At 47.5% G+C, this 17,478-nt stretch overlaps 1 protein-coding gene across 9 annotated transcripts in view; it reads right to left on the minus strand.

Annotated features, from left to right (window-relative positions):
• Nucleotides 1–17,478, minus strand: part of RBFOX1 (RNA binding protein, fox-1 homolog 1) — a 2,271,070-nt gene that overhangs the window by 1,608,001 nt on the left and 645,591 nt on the right. Inside the window, exon 1 of one of the 9 annotated variants that reach the window (XM_021088077.1) lies at nt 2,171–2,536. The exons of 6 other annotated variants lie outside the window; for them this stretch is intronic. Coding sequence is in view for 2 of the 3 variants with exons in the window: in XM_021088074.1 (XP_020943733.1) it covers nt 2,265–2,267 (3 nt within the window). In the remaining variant the exon portion in view is untranslated. Of the gene's footprint in view, nt 1–2,170; nt 2,537–17,478 lie in introns of those variants that run through there. 2 more of the 9 variants (XM_021088074.1, XM_021088069.1) reach the window with 2 other exon arrangements.

The raw sequence follows: 17,478 nt of genomic DNA on the forward strand, positions 1-17,478 counted from the left end.
CAGGTGCCTGTTGAAATGCTGTCAAAAGCCACCAACCAGCATACATCTCAGCCTGTGGCCGGTGTGTCAGTGATGCTCCTTAGACCATGGGGAGAGTGAGTGGAGCAGAGGTTTCCGCCGAGAAATCCCCCAGTATGATTAACCAGCCTCCTTTTGGTTTCCATGGGATCTGTGGTTTAAAAGAAAGTGCATGCATGTGAGGGAAGCTGCCTCCCTTTTCTATCCCACCAGGTGTCATAAGACTCAAAATAGAGAGTAATCGATTTGATTTAAAAAAAAAAAAAGAATGAAAAAGAAAAACTAACTTCACCCAGGCACTTGCCATGTGCTGGACCCTGTTCTGTGCTTATTCATTTATTTAATTCTCCCCCAAACCCTCCAAGGTCAATACCACCCCTGTAACATTCATCAGGCAGGTGAACAAACTGAGGCACAGGGAGGTGATGTCATCTGCCTGAGGTTAGTTACACAGCTAGCAGGTGGCAGAGCCAGGGGCCCTGTGCTGCTTCCCCGCCTTATCTCTGGAGGCTAGTGGTACCTTCAAAAATTAGGAAAGGGGAGGCCAGTTTCTTCCAAACCCAACTCAGCCAGGAGTTAACTTAGGGGAAACCCAGTGGATTCCCTGAGATCCCAGGGCTTCCCAGAAGACCTTGGAGAGCACAGAGGTCTGGAGTCCGCCCCCCGGCTTGCCCTTGAAGCCCCTGCCAGGCCACCTTTACCCTTCATGGGCCCAGGTCCTTGCCTCTAAAGAAAAAAGACCTTGGCCAAAAATAAGTCTGCCCATGGCTCCAGCCAGGCCTTCTGTGGTCACTTAAGAATTGAAAGGATCCAGGCCTTCTCATCTCTCTCTCTCTTTCCCCCTTCGTAACAAAGATAAATGGGAAACAGAGGGTAGATGAACTAGGACGGGGCAGGGAGGGATCACAGGCTGAGGCGTGTTCTAAACTTATGCTGAAAAAGCCAAACATCTCGGCACATTCGATTTTAAAAAATAATAAAAATATGCCATCATCATTATTATTATAAAAGAAAACTCCAGTTACAGTGCATTGTATTTCAGCTCAGACAAAGCTATCTCACGACACCCCCACACACACATACACACACACTTCTTTCCAAGTTCAACGGAGAAGATGCGCTGTGGGGTACTTATTCCCAGGACTACCAGACTTGGATTTCCAAGCGCTCGAGCAGCCCCGCCCCAAACGCTCCGGGGCAGGCAGGTGCACCCCGGCCCTAGCCCAGGCGGGCGGAGTAGCCTCCCTTTCCCCGCCGGCGGCAGGGAGCGGAGGTGGTGGCTCCCGAGCCAGGCGGATCAGGGGCTTCGCCTCCCTTTCCGCGCGGGCAGCTTCCGGGCTGGCCTGGTCCCTCGGAGCGGATCCCTTGATGGCTCCCGGGGCATCAGGGACGTGGGAGCCGAGACCCGCTGAAGCCCTCCCTCGCCTCCAACCCTGGATAGTTGGGAAACTGCAGCTGATAAGAGGCTCCCCCAGGCCTGCTGGAGAGCTGCTACCTCCTAGGTTTCCTCCCTAGAGTAAAGATGCCCTCAGGCACCAAAAGGAGCGCCGGGGGAGTTCCGAGTCCTGAGTTCTCAGGCTAGCCCCAGGCCCTCCCCCAGGGCCGAACGCAGTGGTGTCCTGGGCGTCCCTCTCGGTGCCCATAAACACTGACACTGTCCCTCCTGCTCAGCGACCCTCTTCTTCCCCGCCTCCCACAAAGGACTCGGTGCTTCTTTCCAAACGCCCTCCCAGGCCACGAACTGCCTCCTCCCTCAGACCTCGTGAAGGGCAGTGGAGAGGCAGTGACCCGGGCGCACGCGGCCAGCCGGCCAGGAACCCTCACCAAAGTGCGCAGGCAGATTCCCGCTGTTCCTGGCACCCGGGACTTGCTCCCAGGAGGACGAACGGGGCAGCCTGCGAGCTCCTGAGGGGCGCTTTGAGGCGAGGAAGGGGGTGCTTCTGGAAGGACGCGGGTGGGGGGGGGGCTCCTGATCTCAGCCCCCCAGACGACGTGCAGAGAGATCTCCCCAACCACACTGAAAAAGTTCCCCGTCCAGCGCGCCCAGCCCGGCGCCGATAGGAAGCCAGTCTCGAGGAGCTAATCCTTCCCTCTGTGGGACCCTCTGGCCATGTCCGTGGGGCACCGAGGCGGTGACTCCGCCTGGACTTACCTAGAACTCCCGGCGCACCTGGCTCCGGTCGCCTTCCGCTCGACCCCAGACCCTCCGACTCCCCTGTGCTCTCTGCAGTCCCAGCCGCACTCACCATGAGCTGGAGGTGGCGAAAGGGGGTGCCGGCTGCTCCCACGCCGTCCGCAACTTTGCCGGCAGGTCAGCCCCGCCCTGGCGCCCCTGCCTGGGCAGCAGGCCGGGGGCGGCTGGGCGCGGCGCGGGTCAGGACAGCCGGGCCCTGACGGCCACTGCCAAGGGGTCTGAGGCGCAGGGCTCCTCAGTCCCTGGGCGCGCAGCCCGCTCCTCCGCGCTCCGCCTGGTGGGAGGCTCGGAGTTCGCTCGTTCCGGACGCAGGGGCGGGGCGCGCGGCTGTCCCCTCAGGTGCGGGGTGCCCTGTTCGCTCCTTGCTCCTCCTGTCCCCGAGGCGCACGCGTGGGTCTGGCCACGGCCGCCGCCTCCGCCGATCGCGCGGGCAGGCAGAGCGCCCCCGCCCCAGTGTGGGAGCAGCCGGGGGCCGGGGTGAAGCGGCAGGGATTCCCCTCCGCGAGTTCGGGGTTCCCCACCCGGCGCGGACCCCGGGCTCCGTCCGCCGCCTCCGCCGCCGCCGCGGCCGCGAGAAGCGCTTCAGGGCAGCGCAGCCTCTGCCGGGGCTCCAGCTGGAGGAGGCGGTGGCGGCGCGGCTGGCACAGGGACTGGAAAGGAGGTGACCTTCAAACCCCGCGCTCGGGGAGACCGGGAGGCGGGCTGGGGTGACGGAGGGGAGCGGTGTGCACCCAGCTGGCCCGCGGGAGCGCCGGCCCGCGGGCGGGAGAGAGTGAAGAGGAGATCTTCAAACAAAAACACGGATTAGAAAATAAACAAAGGAGGGCGAGAGAGCGAGCGAGAAAATGTGTGCATATGTGTGTGCGTGTGTGCGCGTGTCTCTGTGGGGGGGGGAGCGAGCGAGAAAGCGTGTGCGTGTGAGCGCGCGCGACAGGCGGCGAGCAGCCGGGGCTGCGGAGCCAAAAATAATCCGGAGCCCGAGGGAGCGCCCCCTCCCCCTCCCCTCGCCGGCACCGCCGAGGCCGCCGGGCCTGCAGCCCCGGATTCCAGCGGACGGCGGCGGACGCCCGACCCAGTGCCTCGGCGTCCTGGAGGAAGGCGTGAGAGCTGCAAGTGCGGGGGATTGCGCCCAAGCCCTTGTCCCAAAGCGGACTCACTCCTTGAGCACCAGCGCCCCCCTCCACCCCTTCCTCTCAGAGTGGGCAGACCCCCCTAGAGAAACGCAAAGTGTACGTTTCCTGCCCCGACCCGCTTCTGAACTGATCTCGGAAATCTGGAAGCCCTGGCAGAGATGCAAAAAGTTATTCAAGCCCCCTCGGACGCCTTGCAGGGAGCAGGTGCGCGCTGGCCTGGGCCACCCTGCTGGGCTTCTTACAGGCCTCCTAATCCTGTACCGGGTGCTGACGCCAGAGGGGTCTAGAGATTGCTCTCTCAGCAGCTGTCTTAGAGCCAGAAGCCCACCCCCACCCCCGCCCCGACTCCTCAGTAAATCCTGACACTCAATTAGCACCCACTGTCACCAGATGCCATTTCAAGTATCGACACTGAACTTTCTCAACAACTAAATGAAGTAGGTACAGCAGGTATGTCCAGTTCACAGATCTGCAAACAGAGGCTTGAGGAGTCTCCCTTGAGGCTCAGAGGTAACAAATCCGACTAGTATCCTTGAGGATGGATGAATCCCTGGCAAGGATCCGGTGTGGCTGTGGTGCCGTTTAGCCGCTGCAGCTCCCATTCCACCCCTAGCCAGGGAACTTCCTTATGCCATGGGGTGTGGCCGGAAGGAAGAAAAAGACAGGTAGACAAAAAAAGCAAACAGATGCTAAGGTTAAAGCAGCAATGCTTCTTCTTTTTTGAGCCCCATCCTGGACTCACTGAGCGGGAAACTCAGCTGTTTATTTTATTTAATAAACATTTTAGGTGATTGTGTTGCATAGGGAAATTTGAGGTCCAGAGAGTTCTCATTTGCTCAAGATCACACAGCTGGCAAGAAACCAGGATTCCTGGGCCATACCTAATTTCATGGGGTGTACCACTGCACCCACACTGCCTTGAAGCGGTGAGGGGGGGTGCTGTTGGAGGGGTCCAGATTCTAGCTTGAGCACCTGTCTTATGTTCATTTTCCTACCCTGTCCTTTGATTACTTTTGAATTTGCCCCAGAGCTCCTCCCTCTAAGTAAAACTGTCAGATTTCAAAAAGTAGGGACCATGTAACAGGTATTGCTTTGTATCTGGTGTATGTCCTGAGTGTCTAAAGACTTTTAAGAATTCCTCTGCAGGAGTTCCCGTCATGGCGCAGCAGAAACGAATCCCATGAAGGAACCATGAGATTGTGGGTTCGATTCCTGGTCTCAGTGGGTTAAGGATATGGTGTTGCCGTGAGCTGTGGTATAGATGGCAGACTCGGCTCAGATCCTGCATTGCTATAGGCCGGCAGCTGTAGCTCAGATTGGACCCCTAGCCTGGGAACTTCCATGTGCCGAGGTTGCAGCTCTACAAAGCCAAAAAAAAAAAAAAAAAAAAAAAGGAGAGAGAATTCCTCTGCAATCCTATCGGGCTAAGATTTCTTCTAACATTAGAATAAAATAAGAGAGCTTCTACCTACAACTGGAATTTAAAAAAAAAAAAAGCAACATTTTATCATCACTAGAGAAAATACCTTTGCAAAATCCAAAAAGATATCTTTCTCCATGGGCCCCAGTAGGTGATTTTGCCATTTGGGTTGGTTTGACTGTATGCTTCCTGAGGACTCTCTTTGATAATAATATATTTGTATGTAAACGTTTTTTTTTCGTTATACTATACTAGTCCCTTATCCTTCAGTGAGAGCACGATGAGTCTATCAATCTGGGGTAGTAACATCAGAATCATTTCCCTCAGAAACTGTTTACAATGGAAAAACCACCGAATTTAAATGTAATTGTCTAGCCGTGCAGGGAGATGAGATGGGTTGTAAAAGAGGTATTCTCAATTTAAAAGCAAATTATCAATAATGAGAGACGAAATAAATGGCAGTTAATGGGAAGTTCTGTTGAAATATAATGTTTTGTGCAAATTCACCAACAGGAATTGTTTCTCCATGCTCCTTCATTTTTATTCCAGAAAGAAAAAAAAAATGAATGCAGTCATTCAAGGCAGAAACACTGGCTGTTGTTTCCTTAGAATGGGTCATCGCTGGGTGCTTTTATTATTTTTAACATATATTTTTTCCCATTAGAAATGAAATTAAACATATTTAACTATCTCAAAATCAAGGTCAGTCTGAGTTGACTCTGATGTATTTATTTCGGAGTAGAAATAGGCTTAGGTGTATTAGCAGTGCGTGTCAGGCATGACTCACTGGTGCCGTGTTGCTACATGGCTTAAGAAAGCTTAATGTGAGTGGGGGAGACATTCATTACAATTTAAAATAAAATGAGAGTAAAGATCAATATAGCATGCTACTCTGCTGCTCATCTGGAAAATATTAGTTTCTATTTTGCCATGACCTTTCGCATTGTAGGCAGAGTTTTTCTGTCATTCCTCCACAGTGAGTCACTTCTATGTTAAAAAAGACGAAAAAAGAAAAAAGAAAAAAAAAGGTGCTGAAGTAAACAGCTCCTAGTTGTTCATAGGGCCAAAGAGCGCCCAGGGGCAAAGAACCTGGACCTTTTGGCTCCTCCTACTGGATGTGAAAGATACTTTGCAATTTGTAACATAAGCAGATGTCCAAATGGTATCTTCCATTAAAGGGGTAGGAAAGAATGATACTCTAGCCTCATGCTTGGCTGAGCATATGTTAACCCTACTCAGAATTCTCAAGATCTATCCAGAGTGTACATTTCATCATCGCACTTTCAAACTTAAGATCTTCTCATCGTTCCTCGCTGCCCCCCAAGATAAAGTCTAAAGTTACAAACTCCTGGATTTTCTGGCTCTCATTTTCCATGGACTCTATGATCCAGAGATGATATTTCCTTGCTGGTCTCCAGTCCTTTGCAGACGCTGTCCCTCCAACTTGGAATACACCTACAGCCTCTCTTTTCCTGGACAGCTTCTACTTACCTTTCAGATTTCCATTTGGACTCCCTTTCTCCCTGCCAACCCACATCCCACACACAAGATACAGCCAGTGTCTGTCTTTTGAACTCCTTGAGCACCTCTCTATAACTTCATCATATCCTTTGTCGCTGCCTATTGTAAATGTTCTCTTCCATTGGACTGAAAGGTCCTTGAGGTCAAGGACTTTTTTCTCAATGCATGAGTCCATAATGAGCTCGATAAATGTTTGGTGAACCTTCTTTCTCCAAGGTGGGGATTGCTATCTAAAAAGGCTGACCTCTCTGGGGTGGTCTGAAAGACCAACCCACTCATCCACTCATTTAGTCCTTCCTTCTGTCAACCAGCAAACCTGTATCTTACTAGAGGCTAGTCTCTCACGTAAACCATCTAGTCTATAAACTAGACACAGTCTCTGCAACTCAAGAAGCTTACAGTCTACTCAGCCATAAACAGAAGCAAATAACACCATTTGCAGCAACACGGATACACAGAGACTCTCATACTAAGTCAGTCAGAAAGAGACAAATACCATATGACATCACCTGTATGGCGAAATCTAAACTATGCCATAAATGGTTTTGTCTGTGAAACAGAAACAGACTCACAGACACAGAGAACAGACCTGTGGTTACCGGAGAGTAGAGAGGACAGATTGGGAGTTTGGGATTAGCAGATCAAAACGATTATATACAGAATAGATCAAGTCCTATCGTAAAGCACAGGGAACTATATTCAATATCCTATGATAAACCATAATGGAAAGGAATATGAAGAAAATATTATATGTTTATAACTTAGTCCTCTTGCTATAGAGCAGAAATTAACACAACATTATAAATCAATCAGACTTCAATACATTTTCAAAAAGGAGAGGCTTGTAGTCTAATATGACAAATAGGCACACACATAAATAATCTCAAAGGTTTTGGAGGATTTTGGCCAGTACTTAATGGGCTCCCAGAGCCAGACATGAGTGAAAGCAGAAGGTCAGCATCACTTTCTAGAGGAGAGCCCTTCTAAACACGAAGGTTAGAAGGAATTACCCAGAGAGCTGGGTGGAGAACCCTCCTGGAGGAGAACACAGGTTATGAGACCAAAGCCAAACAGTCTAGCTCCTTCAAGGAGTAGCAAATCCTTTCACTCTTACAATCATGCTGAGTGCAAGGGTCCGGAAGGGGATGTAGGAAGCAAGACAGTGAACAATGAAACTGAAGGCATAACCCGAGAAGAACTGAAAGGGCCCTGGATGGAAACAAAAGATGTGCTTGCTTTATGCCAAGGCAGCTTTGGATGGGATGATCTAAGGCTTGTCAGGACCCACCATCACCATCTGCCTTCACTGATGTTTCAATGATCATTTTTTTTCTCCATATTATTTTGTATATTTGTTTAAGAACTTTTCCAGATGGTCAGTGTAAACATCTAGCAAATTCTGGGGATGCAACAGTCACACCAAAGTACTCTAGGACTTTCAGCGATGATCCGTGGTATATTAGACAGGATAGGAGAAGCATGAAAAAAAAAACAAAACAAAAAACAAACAACTGCAACAACCAAGCATTCTTCCATTTCTCTTCCCAAAGGATAGCTTTCCGTAGCAGTCACTGAAGAGGGGAGGTAGAGCTCAAATTTAGTTACGAATGATGCTGATTCACTGTAATGCTTCACACAATTCTAATATTATGTAAGACCCTCCAGTTCTCAGTCTTCACTCTTACCTGAAAGCTTTATCACAGTCTGGGTCAACTAACAAACTAATTAAAATAGTCTGAGGACCACAGGGGAATGGATTGCACCTTATATTCTCTATCCCCCCTTCAGTCATCAGGCACATAGCATGTATTCAATATATACTCATTGATTGGTTGAACTAACTCACCATCTATCATGTAGTTCAGGGGCCTTGATATTAACCAAGGCATCTAATTCTGAGAATGAGCTATCCAGTGTCCAGGGTTGAGTTCCTTTCTTCTGAAAAGATAAAAACTTACACTCTATTTTAAAAAAAAAGTCTTTGAAATAGTAAACATGATGATGTACCCACATCTCCTTGGGCTCATCCCCCTTCCTCCCCTGCCTACATCCCCCAAATAATGATGGCGATACAGTAACGATCATAAAAATTACATTTTGATCAACTGCAATGATAAGGATGGCAATAAAAATAAGCAGCATGTGGCATCTACTCTGTAAGCTCTTTAGTTAATCCTCACAGTACAACTCTAGGTATAAGTACTACTATGGTTTCCTGTATATAGATGAGAAAACCAAAGCTTAAGAGGAGGAAGAGGTTCAGTGACTTGGCCAAATTCACAGAGTTGGTGAATGGTTAGGCCAGGACTCAAAACTAAGCCTGTTTTACGGCAGGGCTGGGCTCTTGAGGCATAAATTATGATGTATCTTGTTATTCCATATCTTAGGGCTCATACTTCATGCAGGTAGGCTCACAATCCTGTCAGTGAGGGATGATCATGAAAGTAGGGATTCATAGTCCATTATTTTTGGAATATACAAAAACAAAAAAAGGGAAGCTCAGCAATCTGCAACACCAAACAAAGGGAGCCTGCTTATATAAAAAGCATTTGGAAACAAATATTTTGGAGTGTGGTCAGAGTTAAGTGAACAAAGAACCCCTAATACTTGGCCAATCATGAGTAGAGACGAAGCTATGTTTTTGGTTGAGGGCAAACTAGTTTATATGCCATTCAGTATATCTTTAAGAAATAAACTTTTATACATGTTTAAAAAATACATCCTTAAGAAATAAGTGGCTACCATTTGATCCAGCAATCCCACTCCTGGGCATCTACCCAGAGAAAACCACGACTCGCAAAGACACATGTACTCCAACGTTCATTGCAACACTATTTACAATAGCCAAGACATGGACACAACCTAAATGTTCATCGGATCCAGAAGATGCAGTACATATACACAATGGAATATTACTCAGCCATCAAAAAGAATGAAATACCAGCATTTTTTGCAACATGGATGGACCTAGAAACTATCATGCTAAGTGAAGTCAGCTGTACAATGAGACACCAACATCCAATGCTTTCACTGACATGTGGAATCTGAAAAAAAGGACAGACGGAACTTCTTTGCAGAACAGATGCTGACTCACAGACATTGAAAACATATGGTCTCTGAAGGAGACAGTTGGGGGGTGGGGGGATGTGCCTGGGCTGTGGGATGGAAATCCTGTGAAATCAGATTGTTACAATCATTGTACAACTACAGATGTGATAAATTCATTTGAGTAATAAAAAATTAAAAAAAAAAGAAGTAAGTGGCTAAAGCTCTGGAGTAAGATAGTCTGATTTCATCATATGAATCTGCCACTTAAGAGCAATGTAAACCAATCAACATCTTCCACATCACTAACCCTCCGCTTCCTACTTGTAGAATAGGGATGAGGACGATAAGGATGATGACATAATTAGTGTAATAACAGTTGCTATGAATACATCCTCATCAATAAGCTGATAATACTAGTAGAACTAGTGCTACTGCTAGTCATGGCGTAACAACAGGTAGCATTTATCCGGGTTTACCGTGGGCCAGGCATCATGACTGTATCTTCACTTACATTCTCACCGAGGTCTCAGACAGTGCCATGGACCAGATGCCATTATTACCCTCATTTTGCAGAGGAAGAAACTGCGGTCCAGAGAAGTGAAGGTACTTGCTCACAGTCACCAGGCTTGTACTGTAGTTGGTTTAGAATGCAGACCCAGCTCAGCAATGCCTCCTCTGAGCCGAGGTTGTCATGAGAATTTAATGGTATGATAAACGAGGGGTCCCTCGGCATCGTGCCTGGCACAGCAACTCTCAAAGCGAACGGTGGCTTCTACACAGCAGCTCGACAGCAGGGTCACCACTGAGAAACGCAGGGTGCCCTTGGCAATTCTGCTGCTTTCTGCACTTCCAGATATTTGAGCGCGTTCCTCTGGGTGCTTCCTATTGGCGGAGCATTCCAGCCAACACACAGATGGCCCCCAAAGAAGAAAGAGAATGAGATCATCGCAACCCATGATAACCTAGCAAGACAACTTTACCACAACCTCCCTTTCTCCCAGGTTGGAAAGGTAACAGTAAGGCTTGCGTCTGCGTGGTTCTTCTCAAAAAGTATTTGCCAAGCACACTCACAGTTGAATGCTGAATTGGAAGTTAGGTGCCAGTCTTATTCTCCTGATAGATAAGGTAATAAGAAGAAGTAATTATATACTTGCTTAAGACTTGAAGCCGGGAGTTCCCGTCGTGGCGCAGTGGTTAACGAATCCGACTAGGAACCATGAGGTTGCGGGTTCGGTCCCTGCCCTTGCTCAGTGGGTTAACGATCCGGCGTTGCCGTGAGCTGTGGTGTAGGTTGCAGACGCGGCTTGGATCCCACGTTGCTGTGGCTCTGGCGTAGGCCGGTGGCTACAGCTCCGATTCAACCCCTAGCCTGGGAACCTCTATATGCCGCGGGAGCGGCCCAAGAAATAGCAACAACAACAACAACAACAACAAAAAAGACAAAAGACAAAAAAAAAAACAAAAACAAAAAAAAACCAAAAAAAAAACACTTGAAGCCGAAAAAGAGGAAAGAGGATTAAAAAAAAAAAAAAAAACTATTTTGAGGATTTTCTCTATGCCAAGCCTCAGGTATGACATCTCACCTCAAAGAAGTCCTATAAGGCAGGTAGTATTATTATTTCCATTTCCAGATACAGAAAGTGAGGCTCAGAGAAAAAAGAAAAAAGCAAATTTTCAAAGCTTCTAAACCTAATGAGCTCATAATCTCATATTTAAATTAAATAAATTTTCTCCTTCTCCCTCTCCTTCTGCCATGCCTGTGACTTGCAGAAGTTCCCGGGCCAGGGTTGGAACCCATGCCGCAGCAGTGACAATGCTGGATCCTTAACCTGCTGAGCCACCAGGGAACGCCTCTATTTTTAAGTTCTTGAAAGTCTGAGTTCAGGGCTATGGCATCCTTTACTGCACCTCAAAACCTCTCTTTAGGTATAGAGAGTTCAAAGGCCCAAGAGACAAAAAAAAAAAAAAAAAAAAAAATTGCACGTGCATTCTAAAGTCCTACTAAAAGTATTTTAAAAAATAAGATCTGCTTTGAGTAACTTCACTAAACTCAACCATGAAGGTTGAGAGTGAGTCATCTCAAGAAAAAAATAAGTTGTAAGTCAACGAGGTGTAAATAGTTAATGAATTTATAATCAGAACATAAATAGTTTTGCTCTAATGTACTAACACCTCAGGGGGAAAAATGTTCCATGTATGAGCAGTCAGAGTATTGACAATCGATTTCTTTCAAATGCACTTACTTTAAGTCCTCGTCATTTTATTACAAATGGATAAGTAAAGATATTTAAGCCATTAGGATGAAATATGCAACCTTACAAGCAAGAATATGCATTTGCAGCGGTTACTGGTGGATTACAGATGCTCTGAGCAGTAAATCATGGTCAAAGTATGCATTACTGTGCTCTCCATTTATACACTTACTATTTCTATTTATTCCTCATACTTCACTTAAGAGGCATAAACCTCTAAAATAAAAAAAAAAATCATGGGGGATCTCTTTCAAAACTATATAGTGGTTCCTAATTAAACTCAAAGGCTTCAGCACAGCAAAGGAAATCATTTAAAAAAAAAAAAATCCCACGGAATGGAAGAAAATTTTTGCGAATGACTCAACCGACAAAGGTTTGATCTCCAAAATATACAAACAACCCATAGAACTCAAGAACAAAAAAACAAACAACCCAATTGAAATATGGGCAGAAGATCTAAATAGACATTTCCCCAAAGCAAACATATAGATGGCCAGCTCAACATCACTAATTATTAGAGAAATTCAAATCAAAACTACAGTGAGGTACAACTTCACACCAGTCAGAATGGCCATCATTAACAAGTCAACAAACAACAAATGCTGGAAAGGGTGTGGAGAAAAGGGAACCCTCCCGCACTGTTGGTAGGAATGTAGATTGGTATACCGCTATGGAAAACAGTATGGAAATACCTCAGAAAACTAAATATAGACCTACCATATAACCCAGAAATCCCACTCCTGGGCGTAGGTCCAGACGAAGTTTCTATTGAAAAAGATACAACCACCCATATGTTCGTTGAAGCACTACTCATTATAGCCAAGACATGAAAATAACCTAAGTGGGAGTTCCCGTCATGGCTCAGTGGTTAACGAATCTGACTAGGAACCATGATGTTGAGGGTTCGATCCCTGGCCTTGCTCAGTGGGTTAAGGATCCGGCATTGCTGTGATCTGTGGTGTAGGTTGCAGACGCAGCTCGGATCCCGCGTTGGTGTGGCTCTGGCATAGGCCGGTGGCCACAGCTCTGATTAGACCCCTAGCCTGAGAACCTCCATATGCTGTGGGTGTGGCCCTAGAAAAGACAAAAAATAAATAAAAAAGAAAAGAAAATAACCTAAATGCCCATGGATGGATGAATGGATTAGGAAGATATGGTACATATATACAATGAAATACTACTTAGCCATAAAAAAGGACAAAATAAGCCATTTGCAGCAGCATGGATGAAACTAGAGACTCTCTTACTGTGTGAAGTAGGTCAGAAAGAGAAAGAGACCATACGAAATCACTTATTGTGAAGTCTAAAATATGACACAAAGGATCTGTCGACAAAACAGAAAAGATGATGGATATGCAGGACAGACTTGTGTTTGCGGGGGGGAGGGCGGGAGTGGGATGGATTGGGAATCTGGGGTTAATGGATGAAAATTCTTACATTTGGAAGGGATGAGCAATGAGATCCTGATGTGTAGCACAGGGAACTATATATCTAGTCCCTTGTAATGGAACATGACGGAGGAAAATGTGAGAAAAAGAATGTATACATATGTATGACGGGGTCACCTTGCTGTACAACAGAAATTGACAGAGCATTGTAAATAGATCATAATAAAAAATTAAAAAGATATATATATATATAGTGGCTAATGTGAGGAAATACGGGTTAATATGGGTGAATGGCTCAAATCTGAGATTCTGGAATATACATGGCTAAGGAATATGCTTTGGGCATCTGGTCAAATGCGAACTGTCTTCATGGACCACGGTTCCACGCCTCTCTGTAGGCTTGGTCCCAACGGGCCTGTTGTACTGATCTATAGACACTTTGTTGTGTTCCCCCAGAGGCAGACCCTGAGACCAATATCTGAGTGCACTATGCATGTGGGAGCTGAACCTTGGAAACAACAGCAAGGGCGTGAGGATGAAAGCGGAGAAAGGAAGGAGCTAACGAGACATGATTATCAATGAGGTTAATGAACTGGAGACAAATTCTACTGGAAAATTCTGGAAGCCAGGGCAGCACATGCTCCCTCTAGTTATCCTCCCCCTCAAGGGGGCCAGGAAGCATGAGTACTTGCACACGGATTTCCACTGGTCATTGGTTCAGGGTTAGTTGTGCATGGGGAGCAGAGGGATGACCCAGCGCCCCCTCCAGCCTTTCTTGGGCATGGGTAGAGTGGAGTCAAGTGGTCGGGGTGGGGGGCCCAAAGTCCAAAATGCAGGCACCAAATGGTAAACACCTAGGGAGGGGGGCGCAGGGGGCAAGGCCGTGGTAACATCATCCAGATGCTCCGTGTCCCCAGCAAGAAAGAAGGGGACATTCTGGCTGGCTGGGAGCAGTCAGTGATGTGTCCTGTAGGAGTGAGAAGCCCCTATAACTCTCATCATCTATGAAGCGCCACTGTCCAAGAGTCTGAATATCCTGAGGGTGTCAAACGGTGGCGTACAGAGTTGTCTGTGACGCTTATTCAAATGCAGATCCTGGGCACCAGCCTGGAGATCTGATGCGGGAAGTCTGGGATGAGACCTGGGAACCTCAATTTTTAAGTCACGCACACGCACAGTGCATTCCTATCACAGGTGTTCCAGGTAACTGATGTGACCACCACGGGTTTAATCCAGAAGCAAGATGACTTGTGAAGAGGGTTGGAGGTGGGGGGAGGTGGGAGTTTGACATTTTTTTTAAAGATCTGAGGGCTTTTGTGCCTGGATATTTCCCTTCTCTTTGAAAACACGATTGCTTGCTGAGCTCTCAGACTCACAGAAAGGAGGTAATTGTTAGGATTCAGAAGCACTGATTATGCACCCTGAAGAGAGCAAAATCCATAGGTATTTTGCAAGAAGCCCAAGAGACCACTCAGGAAGTGCCTTTCTGGAGTCTCTGGAGCCATAAGGAGGATGCAGGAACAGGAAGCAGGGATGGCATGGATGAGGAAGAATAAACAAATGAGGCTTCGGGAAGCAGTTCTGGTCCCAGGCAGACAGGGTGGAGGCGTCGAACCTTTGCTGAACCAGTTTCTTTACATCAAAGCCCTACTTGATCCACAGGTGTGAGGATAAAGCGCCACCAGGTGCAAATTCATTGGCATTTGGGGATGTAGACAAGTGAGTGAGGTCCCCTTCTCCCTTTCTGGTAGGTCTTTTTTAGAGCACATGAAGTGGTGGCAATCCTCGAATCACGGTCAAAGAATGTTCCAGACCTGACATGTATAAGAGACGTTCTTTTATTAAGGGACAAAGTGGGGAGGGTGGGGGCGGGGAGTTGAGCTCACACCATATGTGCCTTTTATGAGAGCAGGTAGAGTTTTCTCGCTTTCCCCTCTCCTTTTCGTTTAGAAAGTATTTCGCGGATGTCGGCAAGCATTAAGAGACTGACACGAGAAGGGGTAACCAACTTGAGAGGCTGTCAGTGAAGAGGCCATCCGTCTATTTGATTTCTCTACCTCTTGTTTTCATTCATCTCCGTGTTCAAAGGCTCCAAGACTCGCTCGCTTGCCATTATTCCGTAAGGCAATTAAGCAACTTGGCAATAAAAGCAACCACATTTTTCTGGAGTAGTTCGCAGAGCATACAGAACAGAACAGCCCAGGCCAGATGTTGAAGCAAAATGTAAGCACTTATCTGAACACACGGCTCAGTGCCAGGGCTAAATGCCCTGCCCCAGCGCTTGGCTCCCAGCTTTCTCCACCACGGAATCCCTCCCTCTGCTCGGGCACCAGACGTTCAGGCTGTAAATACACGAAAGCTCTCTTCCATTAATCCTCCGCTCTCAACTCCTCAACTAGCCCACTATTAGTTTGGGTCTATCTCGATTGCTAAGCTTTCTGAAAACACTCCGCCAATCCCAGCCGATCACTTCCTTTCTCCATCATCCAATGACTTACTGGCATCTGGTCCCTCTCTTCATACCATTCCCTGGGAGATGCTATTGTCTTTGCATCTTCGGAATTGATGACCCGCCACCCCCATTGCCATGGCCACGTTCAGTCCTTGATCTTGGCTGCTCGCTCTTCAACATCTGGTGTGGTGTTGACAATCTCCTGGCAACCCTCTTAGGCTTTAGAAACACGACACTTCTGCCCATCTTCTTGCCGCTGCCTCTGAACTGCTCCATAATTGTCTCTTTTTCTATCTGCTCTGCCTAGACACCACCCTCCTTAAAGGATGCTGTGCTGGCAACCTCTCTGCCAGGCTCTTCAACTGCTGGGTCAAGATGCCCTCCAATAAGTCCAGACTTGAATATAATATTCTACTAGCTAGTAACCCCAGCAGAAAAGAGTATCTTTTCCCCCTCAGTAGTTGTATTAAAAATTCCTAGAGTATAGAGTTCCCGTCGTGGTGCAGTGGTTAACAAATCCAACTAGGAACCATGAGGTTGCAGGTTCGATCCCTGGCCTTGCTCAGTGGGTTAAGGATCCGGCATTGTCGTGAGCTGTGGTTGCAGACTTGGCTCGGATCCCGCATTGCTGTGGCTCTGGCGTAGACCGGCAGCTACAGTTCCAATTCGACCCCTAGCCTGGGAACCTCCATATGCCGCGGGAACGGCCCAAGAAATGGCAAAAAATAAATAAATTTTAAAAAAATTCCTAGCGTGTGCCCCCACTGATCTGGGTGGATCGCTCGCCCCTCACTGAACCAGTCCTGGGACCAGGTGGATGCAGAGGTCTGGCTAGCCAGATCTGTGGAATCTCAGCGTGGGGTCAATGTCCTCTAAACCACTCAGACTCAGAATGAATGGTGGACAGGTGATTCCCCCAAAGGAAGCAGGGGTGCTATTACCAGGTACTGAACCATCAAATAATTGGATCAGTAATGCAATGCAAATATCAACACATCACTTATCTCATTAATAATCTCGATTCCCCATTAGGCTAAAGTACAAGCATCTTTGCTCGGCATATAAGACTCTTCAGGAATGGGCCCCATGTCTGCCCTTCTAGCCTAATCTGCTGTGTAGTCGAATTTTACCCCCAAAGAACCACGCATTGCTCTTGAAATAGTCTCTGTCACACGACTGCATCCCCTTTGCCTGGAGCACCCAACTTCCACCTCGCCGCCCATTCAGCCATAGTTGTGTCTCAAGACCCAGCTCAATGCCATCAACCTTTGGAAAAGCCTACCCCACATCTCCAGGCTGAATCAGTAGCTCCTTTCCCAAGAAATCCTGTAACTCTAACAGCAATTCTCCGCCAAGGCAGTGTTGTTCCCCAGGGGATGTTTGGCAATGTCTGGTGACATTTTTCAGTTGTCATCACTGGAGGGGGGATTCTTCTGGTATTGACTGCGTGGAGCCTGTTCAACATCTCCCAGGCACAGGCACAACCAACCAAGAACCAGCATCCAGCCCCAAATGTCAACAGTGCCAGAGCTGAAGACTCCAGCTCGGTTGTAACATTTAATGCCTTGTCTTGTCACTATCGATTTTATATCTTCCCAAGTAGGTCTTGGACTTCTCAGGAGCGGGGACACTGTCAGCTTTGTCAGTGTGATGCCGGCACTAGCAGGTGCCTGGCCCATAGCAGATGCTCACTAAACATTGGCAGAAGAACGGAGGAAGGGAGCGAGTGTCCAGATGGGCCTATGGAACATTATCCAAGAAGCTGAATTCCTGGAAGGCATGACGGTTCCTTAAATGGCTATTGTATTAGAAATTTTCAGCTCCGGGCTGTGTTTCCTCCCCCTTTTCGAAAATAAACTGAAACAAAAAGTTTCTGAACTCAAAGTCTCGTGATTCCCTCGGCAAGGCAAACCTGCCTATGACTCTCTGTCCCACTCACGTGGATCGATTATTAAGAAACAGCCTCTTGGCTTTGTATAGTTTCTGAAGACGGAAGAAATGGCGACGCTCCCGTAAAAAGGCACAACGTGCTCATGGTTCAGAAGAATTTTT

The sequence above is a fragment of the Sus scrofa genome, chromosome 3, assembly GCF_000003025.6.
Source record: "Sus scrofa isolate TJ Tabasco breed Duroc chromosome 3, Sscrofa11.1, whole genome shotgun sequence".
Taxonomy (NCBI): Eukaryota; Metazoa; Chordata; class Mammalia; order Artiodactyla; family Suidae; genus Sus; species Sus scrofa.